We start from the raw sequence: 26,874 nt of genomic DNA on the forward strand, positions 1-26,874 counted from the left end.
CTTATTGATGCAAGACATTTCAGCTTTTCATTTTTAATTAATTTGTAAAAAATTCTGAAAACATGTTTTCACTTTGTCATGATGGTGTATCTTGTGTCGTTTGGTGACAAAGTTTTAAAATTAAATCCATTTCAAATTCAGGCTGCAACAACAAAATGTGAAAATGTCAAGTGGTGTGAATACTTTCTGAAGGCACTGTCAGTGCCAGAAGTAACATCCTACAAAAACCTGGCCAACTCAAGATGTGGTGCAGATCTAAACACCATCAGGACAGGACAGGACCATCCATCATTGTGCTTCTGTTGTGGAGTACAGCCCACATGGGAACGGTCTACACATGTCAACAAACTTTACCTGGCTCTCAACATAGCTTGCCATTGCATCGACTGCCTTAAACCAACCAAGGTGAATGATCAGTTTCTACTCGATGGAATAGCACCTCCAGACGTACAAAGGGCAATTGTAAGCAGAGCTGAAGAAACCTGGCAAGTCTCAGATCATGACCCAATGTTCCACCACCAACTTGTACAAAACAGATTGAAGTGAAGGTGCAGCTTCTTGTATTCCTCCGATGGCTATCCCCTTGGTTCACCAGAGGAAGAGCAGAATTCTGACTGTAAATCGTAGTTGAATTAGATGGCAAACTTCCCCTTGCTGCAGACGACTAGTGCCATATGTGGCACTGTCACAACCGCTTGAGACCTGGTGTTGGCTACTACTGAGTGCTGATGGATTAGCAGGGCTTAATTGACAGTGCTGGGAGCACAATGAGCAATTATGACTATACCAACAACAATAAAATCGAGGCATGCGTAGAATCATGGCAGAGAAACGTGTTCAGTTGTTATTGGTGGTGTAAGGGTGAGGAAAATAGACGAGCATCCATCAAGTATGTTGAAATGTAGCTAAAAACAGGAATTATAAACATTTTGATTCCAAGTATCTCAGTATTGGAGCTCATATCAAGAGTATTACCCTGTTGCTATTGTTATTTTTTAACCAAGTTAAAACCTCGCTGGTCCGCTAATGAACTTCAAAGAGTATGCAATCCACTTGCCTTGTGTGATCTGATCTATGGGTGGTGCCATTCCACACTTGGTGGTTCACTCTTAAATGGCTTCAAGGATGACTTGAGATGGACACTGAAATAGTGCCTATAAATCGGTGCCTCTGAAATCTGTTCTCGAATTCAATGACGGCTAATGTTTGTGTTTTAAGCAAAGCTCTAATAACCAAATGGCTGTGTAGTTGTTTTTGACGTAATCTATTTATTGTAAATTGTTAATAATCTAATATAGAAAAGCTCTTTCTAACCACTGACTGACTCATTCACTCATTGACTGATATTAAAGATCGGTACCTTCCGGGTGATGGAGAAATCGCAGAACAGTCGGAAAGCATCCGTATAAAAACTATAAATGTATAAACGGGAAAAATATAAATAAATGGGAAAAAATAAAAGAAATGAAAATAAATAAATGAAAAATCAAATGTCGGTGTGTGACCCGAGACAATGGGGAAGCACGGTTCATATGCTTCCACAATGTAAGTTATTTGAGCTTACACAATGTGCAAGCATACCCTGCTAGTAATTACTCTATATACAAGTTATTTGAGCCTGGATGTTGATACCGTGTCAAAATGTTTTAATAGTTTTAATGGCATTTAATTATTATCCCGCCCCCGGAGGGAGGGAGCGGGATATTGTAATCGTCCGGTTTGTTTGTCTGTTTGTTGGATTCGCTATATATGCTAGATATCCCTTATTGTGTGTGTGTGTGTGTGTGTGTGTGTGTGTGTGTGTGTGTGTGTGTGTGTGTGTGTGTGTGTGTGTGTGTGTGTGTGTGTGTGTGTGTGTGTGTGTGTGTGTGTGTGTGTGTGTGTGTGTGTGTGTGTCTGCAACGCGAGGCTCCACAGCACGAACCAGCAAACCGATTTTGACGAAACTTTTCCAACAGGTGGAATATATACTGGGAATGTGCGCATTTGAATTTCGTTGCCGAGCAACCACCCATTGCTGTGCAGTGGCCGAAAAACCGCGTGCAGTATTTTCAATACTTGTCCTTCAGTTTTGAATGTAGAGAAACGAGACTTCGGAATTAAACACTGAGATATTTACAAAATTATACTCGAGCCGATTTTTGATTGAGGTTTTATTTTTCAAATGGTAGTCCTTCAAAAATCGGGTGTCTATTTACCGTCATTTAAGGTGTGTATACAGTGTTTGTAAGGAACTACACCGTCGTTCCACCTTCGATCTCTCCTCGATCCAAACGTTATTGACCAAAGTGAAAAGGATCCAAAATAAATGGAATCACCAGCATTTCTGTCTTTGTGGATTTCTAATAATATGTTTATTTATTAACCGAAAACGATTCCACGATCCACACACCACCTTCAATTATTTATTTATTTACCGAAAACAATTCCATGATCCACACACCACCTTCAATTATTTATTTATTTACCGAAAACTATTCCATGACCCACACACCACCTCCAATTATTTATTTATTTACTGAAAACAATTCCACGATCCACACATCACCTTCAATTATTTATTTATTTCCCGAAAACGATTCCACGACCAACACACCACCTCCAATTATTTATTATTTAAAGTGGGAGTGGCGTAGGAAAGTGGGCGTGGCTTATGAAAAATATTGTGTGGCTCAGGAGGTGTGGTCAAACAAGAGCATTGAGAGAAATTTATCAGGTTTTGTGTGTGTGCGTGTGCATGTGCGTGTGCGCGCGCGCAACGTGAGGCTCCACAGCACAAACCAGCAAACCGATTATTTTTCAAATGGTAGTCCTTCAAAAATAGGGTGTCTATTTACCGTCATTTTTTATGAGGAGTGCCAGTTGGCAAAATATGCAATAGGAAAAATCTTGCCAGGCAGAGGAACAATTGTATGTAAATCAATACGTCTTGGCAATGAATCTTCGTTGGTGGATCGGTCAGAATGAAAAGCATCGTATCCAGCGCTTCGATCCTAGCGAATCCCTCGTCGCCTCCCGGCTTGTTTGTTTGTCTATCTGTCTGGTAGCAACTTTACGGCAAAACGGCTTTAGCAAACACTATCAAATTTAATCCACAGGTGGTCAATGAACCTTGGACAACCCCATTAACTTTTGGGTCCAATTGGATCAAAGGTCAAGGTCACGAAAAGATCAAAATCGTTTTTCGCTCATAACTTCGTCAAAAATGATCTGATTTACTTCAAACTAAGCTTATAGTGAACCTTATTCTATTTGTCACTTATAATCCTACCCATTCCTATAGTGAAAAATGCATATTTGTGAAGATCGGTAGGGTCCGAAGTTTTGGGGATCATGGTCATCGGTCAAACTTACAAATTTTCCATTAAAACTAAAACATGGTTATGAAAATACAACTTTAGGGGAAAACGGCTGGCTCAAACACTGTCAAATTGTATCCACAGGTGTGTAATGAACCTCGGACGTCCCAATTAACTTTTGGGTCCAATTAGGTCAAAGGTCAAGGTCAGGTCACGAAAAGGTCAAAATCGTTTTTCGCTCATAATTTCGTCAAAAATGGTTTCATTGACTTCAAACTAAGACTAAAATATTCCTTATTCTATTCCTTATAATGAACATTCAGGTTAAGGATGTATCAAATTTAAATTTGATCCCCAAAATAACTTTATGCCTGAAATGGGCGGGATTTGTTGTGCCTGGCACCACTTGTTGATTATTGTAAATTGCCAAAAAAAAATTCTTTACTTTATTTAAATATCCGTTTTTCACCAGTTGAGCTTCTAACAAGTTTTTAGCTCACCTGTTCGAAGAACAGAGAGCTATAGCGATACCCCCGGCGTGAGCGTGAAAATGTTAAAGTTTTTGGTGCAAGTTATTTCCTTTCTAATGTTTTTATCTACCACACTTTTTTACTGATTACAATATACAAATACATATATTGCTTTAAAATTATTTGGATGACACTTCACTGCAATGCTTTATAAAAAAAATATTATTGGACTAGTCTTTTAAAAACAATAAATGTATAAACAGGCGAGCATTGGCTGGCTTTGACACCAGCTCTCTGGTTATTTATTTATTTATTTATTTATTACTTGATTATCCTGTTTTACACATTTTTTTTAAGAGAGAATGATAATCCTGCAGGAATCCAAACAGAGTTTTGATAGAAGGCTAAACAACCTTTATTATCATTAAGGATGTGCCAATATGGTGACGTTATAAAAAGGTGTTGGCCCAACATGCATTACGAAACAAGCTTGTATGTTTTCATATGTACTGAATGTTGGGCAGAGAACATTCTGAAGGCTCCTTGGAAAAAGGGAAAAATCTATATCGGTTTGTATTTTAAGGCATTTAAAGAATGGAACATCATCCACACTGGTATTTATTAAATGTTGTTGATTGACTGAAGTTCCTTTGTGCTGTGGAGATAATTTTAAAAGTATGGATTTGACGTTTTGCGTGGGAAGCATTTGTTTTTGTTTTCACCCTTGTCCGTCTGTCTGTGTCTGTTTTTGAGCATGATATCTCAAAAAAGTTGTGGACGGGGTCAGACAAAAATTGGTGGACAGGTTGGGTGTGTGACGAGGACGAATTGATGCGATTTTGGTGAGGATTCAGATCTGATAATTTTAAAAAGTGATTCTTCACCATTGGGAGATGGGGTCAAAAATTATATATCGTATGATATTTCACAACGTTGTGGACGGATTATGACAAAACTTGGTGGATGAATTTGGTAAGTGACAAGAACAAGCCAATTAGATTTTGGTTCAAGTCTGGATCCAGAAACGGCCTATCAGTGGGATACAAAACGTAAACTGTTCAGCCTAGCGGAGGTGTGCGCTCGACTGTGTGCCATTGTATTTCTTCCTTTTTAAATTACGAAGCGCGAGTCAAGAACATTTTTTTTTTTTAAAGTTTGTTTTACTTGGATCATTTGTGATTTATTCGCCTGTCCTCCACACAGCGGGTTATTTTTGTCACACACCAAACTCATCCACCAAGTTTTGTCCGAATCCATCCATTACTTTTTGAAATATCGTTTTTGGCCCTATCTCTCAAATGGCAAAGAATCACTAAAAAAAAATTTCTAGTTTCTGGATCCAGATCTTCAAAATCGCATCAGTTCATCCTTGGCACACACCCAGTCACACATCCTATTCTGTCAACAACTTTTTGAGATATCCTGCTGACAAAGAAACAAACGGGTGAATATAAAACCTCCGTCCACCTTCGGTGGCAGAGGTAAGAAGAACTGGTTGATTTTTCACCATCTTCTCTGTTCCCCACAGCAACCTTGGTGCTGAATATGGATCAAACCGGTTGATGAAGTCCGTATCTGTTTCATTGTATAATTTTTCTTAGTGGCTGTATGCGAATTGTTCCCACCATTTAATAGGGACTTGAAACAAACCTCTTTATGTGTTCATTCAAAAAAAAAAATACCTGACGGATTTTAACGATGAGCTCTATGGTGTTTATGCAGGATGTGAATGCATGGGAGAAGATCGGAGAATCCCGCTGCTTCGTGAAGTCTTCGCTGCTTTTCCTGACGTCTCCATCAATATCGATATCAAGGATAATGACGATGAGCTTATCTCTCAGGTGAAATCTTTTTGTCTGCATTTTATCTTGATTTAGCATTTATTTATATTCACAATGATGTTGTGAAAGTTTACTATCACTGGTATTGTTTAAGAATTCTGTATCTGATGTACCATAATCTGTTACAGAACATCGGTGCTGCCAATGTAGTTTCGTAGCCAGGGTTATGCTGGAGAGTTTGCCATTGTCTTCTCGGTAGTAGTTAGAGCCGGAATTTGTAATTCGTTCAGTGTGCTGTGGATAACTCGCCTACTCTTCACGAAGGTCACTGTGGGATCTTTAATGTCCACCACTTAATGCCGGCAGACGGGACGCCAGTTTTTATCTCCATTTGAGGGACAGCACACACATTGAATCATCCTGCCTGTGAAATACCAGGATGATAGTTTGTATCTGAGTCGAGATTCGAACCCAGGCTCGACAACTTGGAGGTTACTGTGCGTAATTCTAGCCGTCCTACCAGCCCTGTTTAAGAATATACAGTAAACCCTTAAATATCGTTCGTACAAAATGCTGCGATAGTTAAAAACAGTTTCATATGGTAATAAGAGGATTAGGTTCCGGGACTTTGAGAAAATATAGAGGAAGGCCGGTGACAGCCAAAAATAAACACATCATAATTGAAATAAACATAGAATAAAAATAAATTTGCTTTGCGATGAAGTTTCTTGCTCCGATGAAGCAGATTAAACGCTGCCCTTTTCATCTGTAATTTGTCTAAAGCCCCCACCACCTCTCTATCTCTCTCTGATGTATCATATTCTTCACAGAGTGCCAGTGCTGCTGATGCAGCTTCCTTAGCAAGGGTTAAACTGGGTGGTTTTGCCATTGCTTTCCCAGCGCTAGTTAGAGCACGAATTTGGAATTTGTTCAGAGTGCCGGCGATAGCTGGCACACTCTTCGCAAAGGACACCGTGGGGTCTTAAACGTCCACGAACTAATGCCGGCAGATGGAACACCCAGTTTAATGTCCATCTGAAGGACGGCACACACATTGATGAATCACCTTGCTTGTGAAACATTGGGATAACGGTTTATGGCTGGGAAGGGATTCAAATGCAGGCTAGTTGACTTAGAGGCGATTGTGCATAATTCCAGCCCATTCTGCCAGCCCCAAAGCCCCCACCATTCCTTCCCTATTACCGTGATCTCGTAAATCTTTTACCTTTGTAATCTGTCGATGTTTTCTTTTATAAACCGTTTGGCAGCTCTGAAACCAGCAAATAAATAAAATAAACACATTCTCTCCTTGACCAAGCTTCTCCAAAGCCACCACTTTCTGAGTTAGACATCACTTTCCTTGACTTTTTGCACTTGCTTCACCACTCGTAACAGTTTTTCTCTTGGGGCTCATGGTTAAAATAACAAAGGGCAATAATAACCGAAAACAAAGGAATCAATTACGATTACATGGAAGATTACACTAAACAGTATTGCATTTGCCGTGTCTCAGTTACCACCTGCAACGCAGCAGTGCTGCTGAATTATAATTAAATATGTAAAATCTAAACTGTTAACAATAATCACTTCTTTTCTCCATCATTTTAAGCTTTAGCATCACGATTAATGATGCACGAGAAACAACAAAATGCTTGTGGTGGGAGATAACTTTGACAACTCCGCTCAAAAACCACGATTGGTCGAAATGAAACCCCACAATGACGAAATCGGAACATAAGAGGTTGGTTGCCCGCAATTGGTCAACACCCGTGATATTCAAACCCATGATATTTAAGGGTGTACTGCACTTTAATGTTGTTAAACGTTTGTGTGAGAGAATCGCATCAATGGAGAAGTCTGGAGGATGTAAGAAGGGCAGCTTGTGTATTCAGGATTTTGTGCACACAAGCAATATTTCCTTTTTTGTTTTTCGATAAGGTGTCAAGGCTTGCGGAAGAGCTAATATGCTGAACAGATCGCGATGCAACAGAACAAAATGAACAATAAAGAGCGGGACGGGGACGGGGTGTGTGGGACACCAAGAGCAGAGTTGAAGGACAAGATAGAGGGAGACTTGGATAAACAATGGGGGTGGAGAGGAATGGGGGCAGGAAAGAAAGGATGCATGGAATGGACAAGATTGCTACAGAAGGAAACTCTCAGGAAGGAATAACTGGAAATTTGGAAAGTTTTATTTTAAATAATAAAATCTGGTTTTATTCAAAGGAATAAGATCCTGTATGCCAAGTGCAGTGAGATTGTGCTCTGGCCATGTTTGCGAGCTACAAGTGATCCCATTGGCTATGTATGATAATAACATACATCTCAAGTATAAATGCTAAAAATTAAAGACCACTTGAACATGAGAGGTGTGCATTTCCTTGCAACGGCAAGTACCAACTCTAACCACCCTTGCCACTACATGTACAACCACCCATAGACCCGAGACACATTAAAACGACACCACAAAGACACTACAGTGACATCCTCCAAAACATCCCCCCCAATGAACAACTGAAACTACAAAAAAAACATCCACACCCACATCACCGTAAATGCAACCAACAAATTAGGCCCAGACAATATCTTGGGCAGTAAACCCATGACACAGACCAACTACTCTCCAGATCCGATCATGTTCACCTTGCACACCTCTGCTGCAGACACCACCCACAGCTCTTCCACTCCAAATACAGACTCTATGACACCACTGATGATGCCTGCAACCTCTTCCAGGCTGCCTCACACACAACAAAACACATAATGAAAGACTGCGCAGTCTTGGCTCCACTTAGACAAGAGCACAACATAATAGGTGTGAGGGATCTCTGGGTCGCTCCTAGGAGATTGATCAGCTGTTTCCCGGCTGCGGGCCTTTTTGAGCAGAACTGACCAGGGCAGCACAACAACAGCATAAATCTCAGAGCACAGCATCCTTCAGAATGGGATGTAAAGCCAGCTGTTTCTGTTTTGCTTGCAGATGTTAACATTTTTGTTGTCGCTTTTTAAAAGAGAAGGCCATAATCTGCCTGTTTCCTGACCAAACTATCGCGTTAAGGTCTAACACCACTCACAGTAGGTTGGAAGTCCAGGGTGTAGATATGGCAAAGGCATGATGAGCCAATGGGCCTCCTCCTGGTTCTGTTTCATTGTGGGTTTTTTTTTTGGGGGGGGGGGGGTTGGTGAAACACGAAAAGACTTAACCCATCCTTTAAATGGAGATGGATGTACACGGTGGGAAGGAACCTTTATATCGCCGATTGACACACAGATGAGTAATATTGTGCCCCTGTTCGAGTGATCTAAAATCTTTATCTTATTTCCTTCATTCTTCCACCACCCTGCCACAGACTTTTCTATCATTTCTGCTCTAAAGTTGCAGCTTGACGTGGCAGTTTGAATTCTGGCATGTTTATCTATTTATTATTTATTGAATCATCAAATGGAGGATTTACAACCATACAGCCTGCTTTTCTCACTTGTGCAGCCTTGCACAAAATGCTTTCCTTGAGAGCTGCTGCTATAAGCAAAGCCAGAAATGTTTAAACAAAACGTTTATGAACAATTGATTTTGAAGGACTGAGGAGACAGAAAAACTGCACAAGACGTGAGTATATTCTGTAAGCATGCGACTTTGTAATATAGTTTCTGTAATTGGAGAGACTGAGGCATGACTGAATTCTTAAGAATATAGTTTTTTAGAGGTCAGTCAATTATTTTGAAAGATTATCGGTTTGGGCTGTCCATTTATTTTATAAACGACCTAAACACTACGAAGTAGTGTTCCGGGTGTGTCAACCCCCCCCCCCCACCGCCCCAAACCTTCCGTTTCATTCACCACTAGCAAATAAAACCCGTCGCTTCACTGATGGGGACAATATTGTGGTAGTGTGGTATTGTGTATCAATCTTGGGTTGGATTGTGGTTGTGTGTGTCAAGGTGGTATTGAGGTGTTGTCCACCAGACAGCGGTCTCCTTGGGTTAACCTGATGCCGTCCCTTTGGGGGGTTGCCTGGAATGTCCTATCCCTAAGAGAGGATGATCACATGTCTCTGTTATCATTTGAGCTCAAGTGTTTGAACATCGGTATTGCAGCACTCTGAGGTTCGGAGACCAGATAGTGGTGAGATCATGGCAGATGGTTACACCTACTATTGGTCTGGTCACTCTGATGGTTACCATGCCCAAGGAATTGCTGTAGCTGTGTCCAATAAGCTGGCTCCAATGATAATTGAGGTAACACAAGTCAAAGAGCATCTTAGGAGACTTGGGATTCGTCACTCCTTGGGTGTCGTTTCCCTGGTCTCTGTATATTGAACAACTGAGGCGAGTGATCTCACTGTGAAGGATGCATTCTATGCCACGCTTCAGTCTGTGGTTGATCAGTGCCCCAGGCGCGATACTTTCATGTCTTGGGGGGTTTCAATGCATCGACTGGAACTGATAGGGATAGTTATGAGGCATGTGTTGGTCCCCATGGGTCTGCAACTGTGAACGAGAATAGCACTAAGTTCTTTGAGTTTGTAAGAAATCATGGACTTAGGGTGGCTGGCTGGTTCATGGTTTCAGTGCCCACAGGCTCATAGCTGGACTTGGTATTCCAACGCTGGTGGTGTGGCAAACGAAATTTACCATGTGCTCGTTGATGGTTGCTGGAGGATGATCCCGAACTGCAGGATCTACCGGAGTGTTCAGTTCCTCAATACCGACCAGTGGCTTGTTGTAGCAACTCTGAAGTTGCAGCTCAAATCCAGGAGAATGGTACCATCCCAGTCTCGGCTGAATGTTGACAAGCTGAAGGATGAGAGGGCAGCTGATGAGTTTGCGAACAGGATGAGTGGGGATTTGGGATATGGGTGCTTTGGGGAATTCCGACGAGTTGTGGAGTACTTTCAAGACCACCATCCTTGATGTTGCCGGTGGATGTCATGAAATTCATCGAAGGGCAAAGAAGAATTTTGTGTCTCAAGAGACATTGGATACCATTGACCAGAGTCGCAGGGCCAGGCTTAATGGCGAAGCAGAGCTGCTCAGGGAGTGGAGGCATCAAACTGTACGTGTGCCGAGGGTGAACAAGGAGGCCTATGTGCAAGGAATCTGTGAGGGGTGGAGAGCATCACCTGTGGTCAAGTGATTCTTGTGCTGCTTACAGGGGAATCGTGCATTGCATTCCTCCAAGCCCGTCCCTCATTGTACTGCAGTTGGAGTGGAGGATGGTGGGCTCTTGACAGAGAACACGGAAGTGAAGGCCTGCTGGGCCGGTTACTTTGAGCGGCTGTACCAGGCTGATCTACCAGCTGTTGAGTTGGATGTCAGGGGTATTACTCTCCCTGTTGCTGACCCTCCAATCATCTGTGATCCACCCTCGTTTGTGGAAACACGGGCTGCGTTGAACCAGTTGAAATGGGGCAAAGCTCCTAGGATTTGTGGCATCCATGCTGAACTTCTCAAGGCTGGTGGAAATGCTGTACTCATGTCGTTGCATGCACTTCTGTGCCCTGCCTGGAACACAGGCATCATCCCAACTCACTGGAAGAGGAGTGTTGTTGCCCCTCTCAAGAAAGGGAAGGGTGATCGCCAGGACTGCAACAACGACTGAGGGGTGACGCTGCTCTCATTGCCGGGCAAGGTCTTTGCTCGGATAATTATTGATAGGGTTCGCCACTATCTGCTTGAGCACCAGCATCCAGAGCAGTCAGGATTTACACCAAAGAGGTCAACGATTGACCGTATCCTTGCTCTTCGGGTCCTCACCGAGTGCAGACGAGAGTTTTGGCAGGGGCTGCTTGCAGCCCATGTTTATCTCTGCAAAGCATTCGATTCAGTGAATGGGGATGCCCTCCGAATGATTCTTTGTCTTTGAGGGGTGCCACCAAAACTGATCAATCTGATGTCTGAACTTTACTCTGGTACTGAGAGTGCTGTGAGATGTGGTGATACCATCTCAACTTATCTCCAGTTGTTACCCGAGTTCATCAGGGGTGTGTACTGGCCCCCACACTTTTCAGCGCTTGTATGGACTGGATTCTGGGGGAGGATGTTAGAGAGATCAAGCTGTGGTGCCTCGTTTGGGAATGTCAAGATCTCTGACCTTGATTTCACAGATGATGCAGTCATCTTTGTGGAGACTCTCGATATCCTTTTTGGGGCCCTCTTGGTGCTGAATGAGGAGTCAGAGCTGCTGGGATTACGGGTTTCCTGGGTCTAAACTCAGATCCAGTTCTTAATTGACATCTTGGATGCTGCTATTTTGTCTGTACCTATTTGTGGTGAGGATGTTGAGGTCACTGAGAGATTCACTAACCTTGGCAGTGATATTCATGTCTGCTGGCTGAGATCTAGAGGTCAATAGATATCTGGGTCAGGCCTGTGGAGTCATGGATTCATTGGGTCATGGAGTGTGGTGCTGCCGGTACCTGTGCAGGACAAAAGTCCAAGTCTTCAAGTCCATGGTGCTTCCGTTCTTGCTCTACAGCTGTAAGACTTGGACTCTGACCAGGGATCTGAGAGAGAAACTTAATTCCTTTGGTACCAGATCATTTCAGAGAGTCCTTGCTAATTGCTGGTTGGACTTTGTGCGCAACGAGCAGTTGCTGAGAGAGACTCAAACGAGATTTGTTATATGCATAGTATGTGAGCATCAGCTGCGGCTGTATAGACAAGTGGCTCATTTTGCTGACGCTGATCCTGCTCACCAGATTCTCTCAGCGAGGGAGCCTCGTGAGTGGAGGAGGCCAATGGGCCAACTACGTACCTCATGGTTGCAGCAGGTTGATCAGCATCTCCAGGAGATGGAGATGGGGATGGGCCAGGCATCAGCCTGAGGGATGGCCAGACAGAGTCCCCTGAAGTACCGGCAGAAAGTGGATGCAGCGATGCGCTGCTCCGGCGCATGCTCCCACACTCGACCCGACCTGACCTGTACTTGGCAAGAACCAAAGCTGTCTGTATGGCTTTAGTTGGAGGAGACCACCCAAAATATAATATTCCTTGGAGATACAAAAATTTCAAAAGTTTTTTGAATGAAGGTGAAGTTGAAAAGTCGGGCACCATAATGTATTTTCCCACTTTGAAAAAGGTTGTTGGGGGGCGGGGGGGGGGGAGACGAGGGTGTCGAGAACCTCTCGCCTCTCATCGCCCTCCATCCCTATTCCTGGATCCACCAATGCTTTGTCCAACTTGTTTTTTTTTATGTAATGTAAAGCACGATTAATTAAATGACTCTCTTTGCAAACAGTTATGCTAAACTTCTTAGGGATATGGTCCAGAGGTCTTGTGCTCAAATGCAGCAGAAGGTATCGGTATCAGGATTTATATTCTAAGCTTCAAAAAACTAGGCTTGTCCATGTTCGTGGATTGTTTATAAAAGCTCACCTGGTTCATTAATGAACTTCAAGAAGTTGGTAATATGTTTGGTCTGATAGACTGGCATCATCTTTACGAGCAGATCTACCTGGTGGATTTGATTTTGCATATAATACCAGACCGCACAATGTGGTTGAGCCTTAATATTTTTGGGGCAACTTTGGATGTCCACTAAAATACAAACTATGACAATGTAGGGCCATCTAAATCCTCCACTGCCACTCAACCTTTTTTGTGTTTCCTTATATTTTTATGATGAAACCATCTTGCCTTCCTTTCGCCACTTGATATTGGAGCATCATTTCTCTGCCGATACAGCAAAGCTGAATAATCTGCATGTGCTCCTGCAGGTGTCCGAGCTTGTTCGTGAATTCCGTCGTGAGCCCCTCACTGTCTGGGGGAATGCACGGCATCAGATAGTACGGAAATGTCGTCTGGAGGTGAGGAGTGGGACTTGAACAGAGGGAATTACTTATTAATTACCTCCATTACCGAAGATGGGTGGAGGTTGTTTTCACCCTGTTTGTTGTCTGTCCATCTCTGTCTGTTTGTGAACAGGATATCTCAAAAAGTTGTGGATAGATTCGGATGAATTTTGTGGACAGATTGGGCATTTGACAAGGAAGAATTGATTCAATTTTGGTGAAGATCCAAATCTGAATCCACAAATTCCTTGAAGTGATTCTTCACCATTGTGTGATAGGGCTATAAACTATATTTATTTATTTATTTATATATCTAATATATGAAGCTGAGTTTGTGTCTGTGGGTGGATGTGTGGGTTTGTGGGTGGGTCATAAGCCCCGCCCATTCTACAGGCACGCCTTCCCGCTCCTTTCCCTTCAGCCGTCCATAAATCGCCGCCATCTTTTTTGCTTCACATAGCTCAGATTGTTTATAGGCTTCTGATGTACATATGAAGACTGAATAATGCATCTTCTATCATTAAATAAAGATACCGTTTTGAGGAACCATATGTACATTTTGAATACAACTCAAATGATGTAATGTATGTTTTGTCCGCAGAGATTGCGGCAGCGGTCTAATACGCACCGCCCAATGAAGGTACGCTAATTCTAAAATGAAGAGGAAAGAAAATAGTGATATTTCATGGAAAAAACTACAGCATTTTTTTTGTTTGGACTGTCGCATCGAGATGTCGGTTAACGCTGATACTTCAGATTTGACCTACGCCGAGTGCGGAAAAGTCCGAGAGTTGATATAGAACCGTCTTCGATAAAGCACAGTTATACTACCGGGGTGGGGAGGGGGCAGAATGTTAAATCGGGATCGTTCAACCCGAATCGCCACTTTCAGTTCTGGATGGACCGCATCTTAGCCCGAGAGCTGGAGGAGTAGGAGGAGATAAAGATGACCCTGTTAATACTTATGGAGAAAAACTCCTGGAGCAACTCCGGAAAATCATTCGGCGTGACGAGAAAAAACCATCACCTACTCACAGTTGATGACATCCAAGCAATGCTGAAAGAAATCGGGCAAACGGATCTGAATAAAAACTCCCCTCAAATTATGCGACGTCTCATGGGTATTGCCCCCCCACCCCCCCACAGCCTCCTGAATTGATCTGCCAATGGGCAAAAACATCTTTTCACGGAAGCCATCAGAATTTGAGACCGGGTTCAACCCACCGGGCGGATGAACCGCCATTATTACCCTTACGACATATTCAAGATCCTTGATGCAATTCTTCCCGAAGATACTGGTCCGTCAGCAGTAGAAGCGAAGGAGCTCCGGTGGGTCCTCTACTACATACACATGCAGGGATGGGCAACCCTCGAAAAATGCGACAGGGCGTGGGGAAAAAATTGTTTCGAGCTTCCTGAGATGGAGTGGACTGCCACTAGCTGGGCAAAGGTCCAGCGGCACCGGTCACTCTGGTTGTCGTGGCCGTTGAAGGCGGCGACTGGATCATACTCCGTCACAAAGTTTGTTTTCTGTAATTCTTGGGCATAAAACGAACCCAAGTTTTCTTCGTCATACAGATCATATAATTTATAAGTCCATGGTTCTGTGTCGAGCATATCAACGATTTTAAATAACTCATTAGTCCATCTCTTAGGATACCCCTTTTCAAAATGTGATTTCCATCAGTGTATTCGTACGGTATCGCCAACTCTAAACTTTGGTTTCTTCAAATTAATTTCTTGTTCATATTCTCATTTTGCGAACGTTTCTGAGGGTTTCAATTTTGTTGAAATCTTCCTTCTTTTAAACATCAACAACATATTATATGACTAGCATAACCCGCGCTCTGCGCGACATGTTGGGGTGGGTGTGTTTGAGAAAGGAACTGATGCAGAGTATCAGTAGTAATTTTACTTTAATGCAGTAAGTGGAATACGATTTCACTGTTTCAGAACCATTTTATTTACTTTTTTTTGTACCATGCACCTCATATGGTCTTTGAGATAATGTAAGCCGAATATCACGTTACTCGAGCGCAGAACAAAGTCGAAGATAGCGCGACACGAAACCACAAACTCGGAAATAATATATAAGATGGAAACTCATTTCTTATGGCCGTGGTGAGTAAACTTTTTCTACAATCTCTCCTTCAAAGTGCGATTAAAACGCTCAGACAACAGCCTTTCCTTCATTAAAGGTACCTTATAATGTAATACCATGGGCCTTCAGAAAATCCATAAATATTGTTACGGTTCTCGGAACCGTATGCATACAACATACAGTTGTCCCGAGTCAGTTATTTAATTAATATATGTGTCGTTAGGTCCCAACCTTTTGTCTAGTGAGAAGACAAGGGAGTGTGTTGCGATGGGCTATAGTTAGGATTAATAAATCATTTTTTCCTTTTTATATTTTTAAATCATTTTCCCCTCCATTCCACTTCCCTACTCTTCCTCATTTATTTTCTGAGGTGAATTTCCTCGCACCCTCATCTCGCTTACCATAGCGTACCACCGACTACCCACTGTATCCGGAGTCTCGTTTTCTGAGGCAGAATCCCGAAGTTCGCTATGAAAGCCGCATCGGCTTCCACCTTTCCAAACCCAGACACGCGCGGCGTGGGTGGGCCAGACCGGCGTTTGGCCAAAACCCCGCCCAGAAGGGCGGACCATATGAAGGCCCGGTCCAATCGGGATGCTCGGATTGGATGATGACGTCGGTTTCGCCATGGCTCCTTCCTGAGCTCCGTGATCTATAAAGTACGGAGCATTCCTCAGAGTCAAGTGGGAAGTTGGTTGTCGAAGTTGGGGTCGTTGGAGAGGTTGAAGAGAATTGCGAATTGTTTGGTCGTTGAAGAGAATTGCAGGTTGAAGAGAATTGTTGTGAAAGTGTTCCTGCTGCCTGGCTCTGCCTACGTCTCGCCTCGACGGCCTGCCTACTGTACTGGTCCTCGCCCACACGACCTCGACCAGGCCTCTAATCTGGTCCTGCCTACTACTCATCTCTCGCCTCTTTGAACTCCGCCAGATACGATTACCACACGTGCGGCTGTGGACCGAACTGCACAGCTTTTGTCGGGTGCCGCACCACGGAGCATCCCTCCCCACGGAACGCTCAGGTACCAAAAACTGTGACCTCAACTCCCTCCCTCCCTAGCTGCAAAAGTCCCTTTTCTTTTCATTGGGTTTATTTTGTCTGAGTGTGTGTCTGAGTGTGTTGGTGCCTGTCCGTTAGATAAGCCTGTATAAGATCTTCATTGTTGTAATTGTTGCTTTTATTAATCTCGCGTCAAGTCTGCACTGTGTCCGCTTTTGTAAGTTGCTTGTAAAATTGCCGCACCACACCTCTCTCATCTTTCTCCTGCATTTCATTAGATTTCCACACCTCTCATAGCGGTTTTCCCAATGCCCTTACATTCTGGTCTATGCACCTCCAGCAGCTCCTTGTAGGAGTACCCATGTAGGCACCTCTCACAGAAATGCTTTCGCTCACTATGCTTGCTCTGATCGTGAAGTAGGCGGTTGAGGTCTTTAACCCAGGTATAGCGTGACTTACCCCCCTCCTCAAATAGCAGCAGGTTGATTCTGAATACGTCTTCATGTTGCTTGCTAAGCCTGTGGACAATCACCCCCCTTGTCCCAGCCAAATACATTAAGAGCAGGTTATTCTGCCTTTCTATCTGCTTGATCTGTGATAGCGGCGTGGGAGCATCAACCCCCGTGAAGTCGAGGCCATCCTCAGTGGGGTATTTAGTGGGTCTGTATGCATGTCCCCCATAGGCCACTGGGAACAGGGCAGACCAGAGGGCCCACCTGAGGCAATGGTCATCCTTGTTCTTCACATTGATCACTGCTTCCTTGTTTCTGAGAGCTGCTGGCAGTTGTATGTAAGAGGCACCCCTCAGAGGCTGATAGCGAGCGATTTCCAGCGACAGAAGTTCCACTTTGTCAACCTCCCAGCCAGAACCGTGACTCGTCCACTTTTCAAGGGTCTCCAGGATGCATGGGAAAGCCTTGTCAAGTGCACCGTCGATCTAATGGGCCGATAAGGTGGCCTCCTGCTTGTGCCGGAACACTGCAGACATACACACCCACTCGTCCCCTCCTTGTCAACCTTTCCCTTCTGGAACAGAACTTTTGAAGCAAGCTGGAATTTAACCCCCTTCAAGGCGAGGATCTCTTCCACCAGTTTCTGGTGAATCTGGGAGTGCACACGTTCTAGGAAGGATTTAGGGTCAGCCTCTAGTTGGTGAAACTTTGGAACATCCATCCGTCACCCTTGCAGAAAATGTCCAATGGCCCAGGGGGTCTTTTTGAATGTGAGGTCACCTTTTTTTTGTTCCTCGTATTTGAACAGCTCGAGAATGTCTTTTTGGTTGCTGTCTACTGTCTGGGTTTTCTGGGGAGGTATCGGATCACACTTTCCCAGAATGGCCTTCCGCTTCTCTCCTTTCTCTTTCGTGGCAGAGCAGAAGGTTGGTATTTCATTGAAAGCAGTGGTTTAAGCAGGTGCTTTTTCACTGCTTCCGGAATGGGCTCATCCAAAATGTTTTGTTCAACATCCTGGAGAGGCTCCGGTATCTGCTTTTCTGCAAGCGATTGTTCGATGCGTTTGAATGAGAGGCCATCTGCCTTGAACAGGCCAAGAAGTTCCTTCTGGTATTTCCTGACTGATCTGATTTTTTTTGAGGAGGGTTGGGATCGAACTCCTCAAGTATGGCCTTCTACTTTCTCTCTTTCCTCTTTTGAGGTGGGGCAGAAGGTTGGTATTTCTTTGAAAGCAGTGGTTTAAGCAGATGCTTTTTCACTGCTTCCGGAATGGGCCCATCCAAAATTCTCTGTACAGCAACTTGAAGAGGCTCCTGGATCTGCATTTCTGCAAGCACTAGTTCGATGTACTCGTCCATGGTAACCATGTTTCATGGGAAATATTGTTACGAATTTGGAAGCTTACTGCACACAACAGCCAGAGTCCTTAGAGCTCAGTTATATCGGTAAGTGTGTGTTTCTAGTTAGGGTCCCGTCCCTAGTGAAATGGGAATTAAATGTACGTGCGCTGCGGAGTTATTTTTATAGTTAGGTTATTTAAATCTCCAGATCCCCTCCACTTGCGGGCACAGAGTCTTTCAGCACTTGCGCCCTCGCCTCGCGGCCTTAGCATACGAGGTGAGGCCCTCACGTGCTTGATTCGACTTCCTCGAATTAGTCTGCATTCCAACGCCACGAGGCAGAATTGTTGTTTCTCGAGCAAGAGGGGTACAGACACGCGTAGAGGGGGTGGGGTTTTCCCGGCTCGGCCATAACCCAGCCCAGAAAGGGCAACCCATGGAGGTCCCTGTCCAATCAGGGCGATCAGCGCATCAGCTCCACCAAGGCCCCGCCCCGCTCAGAGCTGTCGATAAAGGACGACGCGACCCTCTGTGTGTGTGTGTGTGTGTGTGTGTGTGTGTGTGTGTGTGTGTGTGTGTGTGTGTGTGTGTGTGTGTGTGTGTGTGTGTGTGTGTGTGTGTGTGTGTGTGTGTGTGTGTGTGTGTGTGTGTGTGTGTGTGTGTGTGTGTGTGTGGAGAGTTCTTGTGCTCGTTCGAGTTCGGAGAGTTCAGAGAGTTCTTGCGCGTCCTTGGGAATTCTTGAGAGTTCTTTGAAGTTTTTTTGAGGGAGCAGTTCTTGGAAGGCAGTTTGCATGTGCTGTCGTCATTGCTGGAGCTCTCAAGCCTGGAGTCTCCGCTGGCCTTCTACAAGGAGCGACCCTGGATCCGCTATCCACCATCGAAGCTCCCACGGACCACGGGTCCCACACGTGCAGTTGCGGGCTAAGCCGCACAAACTCGGTCAGGTACCCCGACAGACCACTGACCCCCAGCTCGACTATCCCCTTGGCTGCGAGGGTCGAATAAAGATCAATTGGGTCCTTTTTATTTTGAGTGTGTGTCTGTATGTAGCGCCGTCCTATAAGTAAAACTGTTTAAGTGTGTATGCTCATTGTACATTGCATTGGAATATAGTCGGATAACTCTGCTCTTCTGTGTGTCCCCTCCCTGCCTATTGTAAATAAATATCCATTTTTTTTAATGTAGCAGCTCGTTTCTGTGCTTCTTTCATTGGCTTAAGGCCCTGTCACACCTTGACGATTTAGCCAGCGTATGCCTGACGTATGCAAAATTTGGCTAAAATGCTGGCACACGTCGAATACGTTATGGGTAAGTTTGTATACGTTATGGGTAAGTTTGTATACGTTAAGAGCACGCTTGCATACGTCGTAGTACGCTGGCTTTTTTCGTAGTACGCTGGCATACGTCGTAGTACGCCGAGGTGTTAGACAAATTTTCCATGCTTGAAATTTTTCGACGTATGACTCGCACGTTCCGCATACGCTTGGCCATAAGTTGTAGGCACGTTACGCGATCGTTGACACACGTCGACACACGTTACTTGTACATTACTCATAAGTCGAAACACGTCGAGGTAATGTTTAGCGTACCCGAAACTTATTTCCAACCTATGAGTAACGTGTTGTAGGCATGCTACGCGATCGTTGACACACGTCGACACACGTTACTCATAAGTCGAAACACGTTGACGTAATGGTTAGAGTCAGTGTTCCAGACTCCCTGTTTTTTTTTTTTTTTCTTCGGAATGACGGTGATGTTGACACTTCGATTTCTCGTGCGGTTATGATATAATATAATTAATAGGCTGCCGCTCAACGATTTAAATCATAACCGCACTAGAAATCGAATTGTCAACATTACCGTCATACTGAAGAAAAAAAAAAACAAGGAGTCTGGAACACTGATGCTAACCATTACGTCGACGTGTTTCGACTTATGAGTAATGTACAAGTAACGTGTGTCGACATCTGTCAACGATTGCATAACGTGACTACAACTTATGCAAGCGTATGCGGAACGTGTCATACGCCGAGTACATAGAGAAATTTTCAACATGCTGAAAATTTCTCGACGTACTCGTCGTATGACGACGTATGCCAGCGTGCTCTTAACGTATACAAAACTAACCCATAACGTATTCGACGTGTGCCAGCTTGGTTCGGCAAATTTTTAATACGTCGGCATATGCTGGCTAAAAGGTCAAGGTGTGACAGCGGCTTCACATTTCGATGTCTAGTGCGGTTATGATTTGAATCGTCGAGCCGCAGCCTATGAATAGCCTACGCCACGTGATCGTCGGCGATACGCTGCCGCGTGCTATGCATAAGTTAGACTATCGTTGGGCATAGGTTGTGAACGCCGACAACACGCTCAGCATTCGTTGGTATAAGTTATCTATATGTGATTGAAACGTTCTGTGTATGTTACTAACACGTTATGCATACGTCCAACACGTTATTATACGCCCAAAACTTAAAAAAACATCAATAGTTCAGCGTACGCCAGCGTTTTACATACATTTTGATATCTTGCCATACGCTGGCTAAAACGTCAAGATGTGACAGCCCCTTTAGCATGGTGCGTGTTTGGAAATTGGGAAACGGTAAATTATGCATTTGGACCGACGGGTCTTAGTAACCATCCGCTCAGGTTACGCACGGTTCAAGCACGATAACGGCTCGTTCCGCTCGCGGCCTGCCCAGGGTGTCAATTCCCCAGGATCTTTGCCGCGTGGATACTTTGGTATATTGAAGTTGGCAATCAACCTTATTCCACGTGGCCGAATTATTGGCGATTCACGGTCCTGTAAGGGACCCGTGCCTTTCGGAGTTCTCAGAGGAGCACGATCTAAATTCCGGGTGTTCGGTGGAGCCGACTCTACTGCTCCACCAAGCGGTTGTGCTTGCCGCCGACGCCCGGCCCACAACAATATAAAGGAAAATGACAATATCTAAATGGGAAATCAAAACGTAAACTGGTTGATTATCCTATTACGTAATAAAACGTAATCCTATTACAGTCGTTTCACATCGAGTTTGGGTCATTTGAACTGTGTTTGTGTGGAGCATTACTTTTTTGTGCTCTTTAGAATCCAGCCATACCAACACTCTTCTCTGCACGCCGAGTGCTCTGTCTCGTCGCCTATTACTACTCTGGGCTATTGCCCTTCCTGCCAATACCAGAGGCTTGCCTGGAGATACCAGTGCCATCAATGCTGCCAAGGTACTGAATATCTTTCCATCCACCTTTTAAACTTTGTGCTGTTAATATAAACTTTAAAATCACAATTACGATTGGATAGGTTCCTTTAGGTCATGGTCCATGGTCATACCCTGTGCAGGTTTTGGTTTTTGTTTTTGTCCCTTTATTTAGCCTGTACTTTTAACTGTTAAATGTATACAAGTACCATCTCAGATCATCTCCAATCCAAAACCATGATCTTTTCTCCCTGTGCTAACCCCTTACCCCACCCCAAGCCCTTCTTCCAATTTCACAGTTTTTCCCTCCTGAGTTTCCTTCTATGTCCATCCATCTTGTCCTTTCCTGTCCCCCATTCCTCTCCACACCCATTGTTTGTCAGTCTCTTCTATCTTGGCCTTCAACTCTGCTGTTGATGCCCCCCCTCCCCCCCTTTGACTGTTACTTTTGTGCTGTTGTGGCCTGATATGCTCACTGACTTGTTCTTCAACAAGCCTCGATTATGTACACAAAAAAGTGAAAGTTTGTAAAGTTTGCATTACATGACTACTGAATAACCAATAATTAATATGGGAAGTGAATGGCGCATTTCAGTGAGGATGTGTTCATGATCAGGAAAATGCATCCATTCACATATACCATATTGTTTTGGTGTATTTATGTTTTATCAACAATTGAGTGGTTAAGACAAATGGCAAGCGCTCTTCAAGCTTCGATGGTGATGTGGCGGCTCTGTTTTCTGTGGGGACATTTCCGGAGAAAGGAAGGCAAAATAAATTGGATGATTACAATGAGTAAACGAGAAGGGCACTTGGTACCTCTGCCACGTAATGCCTGATCCACGAGAACATATCAGGCCCAATTCATTTTTGAAATATCATGCAATGTACAGTATTATGTCGTTTTGGCCCCATCTCTCAATTGTGAAGAATCACTTTAGGAGTTAAATAATTCTCCTTTCCAGATCCGGATTCGGATTTTCACCAAAATCTAATCGGTTTGTCCTTGTCACATACCAAACCTGTTCACAAAGTTTCTTCCAAATCCATCCACAACTTTTTGAAATATCAGTTTAGCATCATCTCTCAATGGTGAAGAATCACTTAAAAAGTTATCAGATCCAGATTCGGATCTTCACCAAAATTGAACCAATATTTCCTTCTCACACACCCAACATGTCTACCAAGTTTCATCTGAATCTGTCCTCAACTTTTTGAGATATCGTGCTATATATTGTTTTTGCCCCTGTTGGCCAATGGTGAATAGTCACTTTAAAACTCCAGTTTCTGGATCCAGATCTTCACCAAAATTGAACCAATTTTTCCGTGTCACACACCGAACCTGTTCACAAAATTTGATCCGGATCCGTCCACAACTTTTTGAGATATCATGAACACAAACAAACAGACAGAAAGGGGTGAAAACATAACCTCCTTCACCTTCAGTGACGGAGATTTAAAAAAAAATGTTTACAGTTGTTACAAAGCAATGAATCACCACATCACGGCAGAATAGCCAAGAGGTACGCACGCTCGCTCTAAGCTGTCGAGCATGGGTTTGAATCTCGACCCAGCTATAAACTGTCATCCCGGTGTTTCACAGGCAGAGTGATTCATCAATGTGTGTGCCGTCTCTCAGATGGATGTAAAACGAGACGTCATATCTGCCGGAATCCCGCTCTCCTCTCCCCCTCCACTATCCTCTTCCCTTCTCTCTCCCTGCTCCCTCACCCTTCTCCCTGCTCCCACACCTTGCTCCTCCACCCCTCTCCCTGCTCCCCCACCCCTCTCCCTGCTCCCCCACCCCTCTCCCTGCTCCCCCACCCCTCTCCATGCTCCCCCACCCCTCTCCATGCTCCCCCACCCCTCTCCCTGCTCCCCCACCCCTCTCCCTGCTCCCCCACCCCTCTCCCTGCTCCCCCACCCCTCTCCCTGCTCCCCCACCCCTCTCCCTGCTCCCCCACCCCTCTCCCTGCTCCCCCACCCCTCTCCCTGCTCCCCCACCCCTCTCCCTGCTCCCCCACCCCTCTCCCTGCTCCCCCACCCCTCTCCCTGCTCCCACACCCCTCTCCCTGATACCCCACCCCTCTCCTGTCCTAACCTCCCCACCCCTTTCTCGACAAGTCCCACGACCAAACACAAGTCGAGAACCTCTCCCCTCACGCTTACCTCCTCCCAAACCCCTCCCCACTTCCTCCCCCTCTTCACTCCACTATCCTCCTCGCTCCCATCCCCTTCTCAGAGTGTGTAGCGACATTTGGTGAGGGGCCACTCTCCAAACCCCCCGCACTGCCTCGCTCTCCCTCCACCCTCCATCAACCCCTCCCCTATATCCCTAACCCCCCTCAATCCTTTCCCTTCTCTCTCTCTCTCTCTCTCTCTCTCTCTCTCTCTCTCTCTCTCTCTCTCTCTCTCTCTCTCTCTCTCTCTCTCTATTCTCTCTTATTCTTCCTCCTCCCTCCTCTCTCCCTCCCTCCCCTCCTTACGCCCCCTTAATATTCCCGTCAGTGAAGTTACGGGTTGTATTTCCTAGTCAACGATAATTGTACGCGTGGAAACGTAGTGGAGGTCTGGTTTTAGTTGAGCCTCAGCTTAAGGAGCCATCTGTGGAAACGTTTTTCCTGACAATTATATGAGATGATCAGAAGACAATACCGTACCTCAAGCTTGGAATGATCATTGGGCACATAGTCAAATAGTTGCTCATTCACAAATAAATCATTTTCAACTTGTGACCCTTGACCCTTTTTTATTTAAGTTAAATGGCAATTCTGTCCTTGGGTTTATTCTGTTGGATATGATGACCTAAAGTGATATGACAAAGACCTGAATTCATGATATTCCTTTACATCAGCAATAAACAGATGTCACAAAAGCATTTGGTGGATGGCTCCGATGAGTACATTTTTCAGCTTGAACTTGAGTATGCCTTTATTTAAGTTCTCTTTTGCTCCTTGTTTTGTAAAGTTTTGTAAATGTATTTTCTTACCTGCCACCTTTTCTTTTTTTTTGGTCCATATTTTAGGCTCATGGAACCAGGAAAGCTTCCTCGTCTCAATCGCTTCCTGTGCTGGCTAGCTGACTGGTAACTATGATTTATTCACCAAATCTATCATTGATTTTGTTTCATTTCCAATCAACATACTTTTGAAGAAAGAGCAGGACACCTGACTCTCTTTATATCGAAGGGAATAACCCTTCACTTCGAATACTGGCAAATCATTACCACACATGCGCGAAGCGAAAAGCGGGGTTAAGCAGTTGGTTCACACTCTGTCTGCAGATGTAGGTCTATGATCGAGGAACTACTTGATTTCAATTGAATGTTATATTTTGAACGTTGGATAGTGCCAATCGGAACATGAACCTGCATTTTAGCAGTAATTTAGCTCTGAATTTGGCAAATTGTATGGAATCCCACCCTGAATGCGCATGCACACAGATTTAGAGAATTTTTTTTGATTCTGTCTGCCTGTCTGGCAGTGAAACAAAATTGAAAATCACTGGGGAACACAAATCGCCTTTTGGCACTTTCAAAAACCCTCCATCCAGCAGGACTTGGACAAAATATTTATGCCATCTCTTGCCCTGAGGGCAGAGTAACTGTGAGATTCATCATTCGGACAAATATGATGGCGCCTATTGCTGTTTGTTCAGTGCAAAACGCAAAGCAAGAGTTTAAAAGATCCTTCCCATATCCATTTTCTCAAGACTGAGTGGAGTAAGGGCTTTTATGAACTATCTAGTTCTTTCAGTAAATATTTTACTCATTTTCTCATTCTTTCTTCCCATTAGGTTGCTGCTTAGCCGTAAGCTCTTCAGGCATCTTGAGAAACGTGGAGTGCAGGTATGTGCAATATTTAGCCTCAACTTTCATGAATATCTTTGTTATATTTATATATCAGTCGAGGATGAAAATAAAGATATACAGTGCCTTCCGAAAGTATTCACACCCCTTGACATTTTCACATTTTGTTATGTTACAGCCTGAATTTAGAATGGATTACAATTTAATTTTTGTTGAATGGATCATGATGGATAAAGCATATAGTAAATGATTCACACATAATACCCCATAAGGTCAAAGTGGAATTTGTTTTTTTTATATAAATTTTTAGAAATTAATTAGGAATGAAAAGCTGAAATGTCTTGCGTCAATAAGTTTTCAACCCTTTGCGATGACACTCCAAATTGCGCTCAGGTGCATCCAATTTCCTTTGATCATTCTTGAGATGTCTCTTCAACTTGATTGGAGTCCACCTGTGGCCAATGCAATTGATTGCACATGATTTAGAAAGAAACATATGTGGCGACTTCAATTGTCATCATGCCAGTTGGCTAGGTGTGGGTACCTCTCTCACCTATCATGGCACTTCTGCAAAAGCTTTCTGCAACTCAATGGGACTGGCTCAATCGGTCAACTTCCCAACCCGGATCCCAACCAATGTGTGTGCGGGTCAAGCCCTGTGCGCTGCGTTTTAATCTTTCACAATCTTTTAAAAAAATCTTTCACAACCCAAGAACCCAATGACCACTCTGACAGACCTACAGATTTTCTTGGCTGAGACTTCTGCAGCACTTCACAAATCTCGGCTTTATGGGAGAGTGGCCAGACAGAAACCACTCCATCTCTTCTGGATCTGATTTTGACAAATTTCCCTGACAATATCTGCTGCTCTTCCTCCGCTCCAATCGGTTCTTCAAACCACATCCTTGTCAAAGTGGACATCTCTCTGGCTATTATCAGAGAACCACCTCACTGCCGTCGAGTCTGGCATTTCACTCAAGCCGACTGGCAAGGTCTCCAAGCAGCCATTAAACTTAGACTGGTCTCCTATCGCAACTTTCTCAAACATCAACTCATCCTGGGAATTCTTTCAAAGAAACTTGCTCTCCCTCATGCACAGATTTATCCCCTCTCGTCTTCAGTTCTCCTACCCTTCCTCCCGCCCTTGGTTCACTGAAGCTTGTGGTGAGGCAGTTGTCCTGAACCAACTTGCCTTTGCCTCCTGGAAAGCAAACCCAACTGAGGGCAATCTCAGTTCCTTCCATGAAGCTCGGAACAAGTGTGTCTACCCTCAGGAGGGCCAGAAAACAACATCTTTCTAATCTCAAGTCTGAACTCTCAAACGTCTCTCCCTCCTCAAAATCCTGGTGGCATCTAATCAAATCTGTTTCTGGTGTATGTTCCCCCATCCATCCCCTCCCTTACCTCAAATGGCCACACTGCTGATACCGCACGTGAAAAAGCTGAATGCCTAAACTCAGTGTTTTCAGCTAAATCTTGAGTCCAAAACCCATCACTTTCTGTACCCACCTTACCCAGTTGCACCCAACTGTCCCTGGACTCTGTGTCCTTTTCTCATGACAAGGTGGAGAGCTTGCTGTCAAACCTCGACTCAGATTCTGCAACCGGTCCAGACGACATCAGCCCACGTGTCCTCAAAG

General features: G+C 44.3%; 1 protein-coding gene across 2 annotated transcripts in view; it reads left to right on the top strand.

The window, feature by feature from the left end:
- The window catches only part of LOC147034027 (lysophospholipase D GDPD1-like), a 49,032-nt gene that overhangs the window by 14,286 nt on the left and 7,872 nt on the right, over positions 1–26,874 (top strand). Inside the window, exons 5-10 of one of the 2 annotated variants that reach the window (XM_085875360.1) lie at positions 5,492–5,610; positions 13,266–13,355; positions 13,942–13,980; positions 21,318–21,451; positions 24,452–24,511; positions 25,222–25,273. In XM_085875360.1, the coding sequence (XP_085731486.1) occupies positions 5,492–5,610; positions 13,266–13,355; positions 13,942–13,980; positions 21,318–21,451; positions 24,452–24,511; positions 25,222–25,273 (494 nt within the window). The remainder of the gene's footprint in view (positions 1–5,491; positions 5,611–13,265; positions 13,356–13,941; positions 13,981–21,317; positions 21,452–24,451; positions 24,512–25,221; positions 25,274–26,874) is intronic. The other variant, XM_085875363.1, reaches the window with a different exon arrangement.

The sequence above is a fragment of the Eptatretus burgeri genome, chromosome 1 (genome assembly GCF_056783735.1).
Source record: "Eptatretus burgeri isolate ZD-2024b chromosome 1, Ebu_testis_v1, whole genome shotgun sequence".
NCBI lineage: Eukaryota > Metazoa > Chordata > Myxini > Myxiniformes > Myxinidae > Eptatretus > Eptatretus burgeri.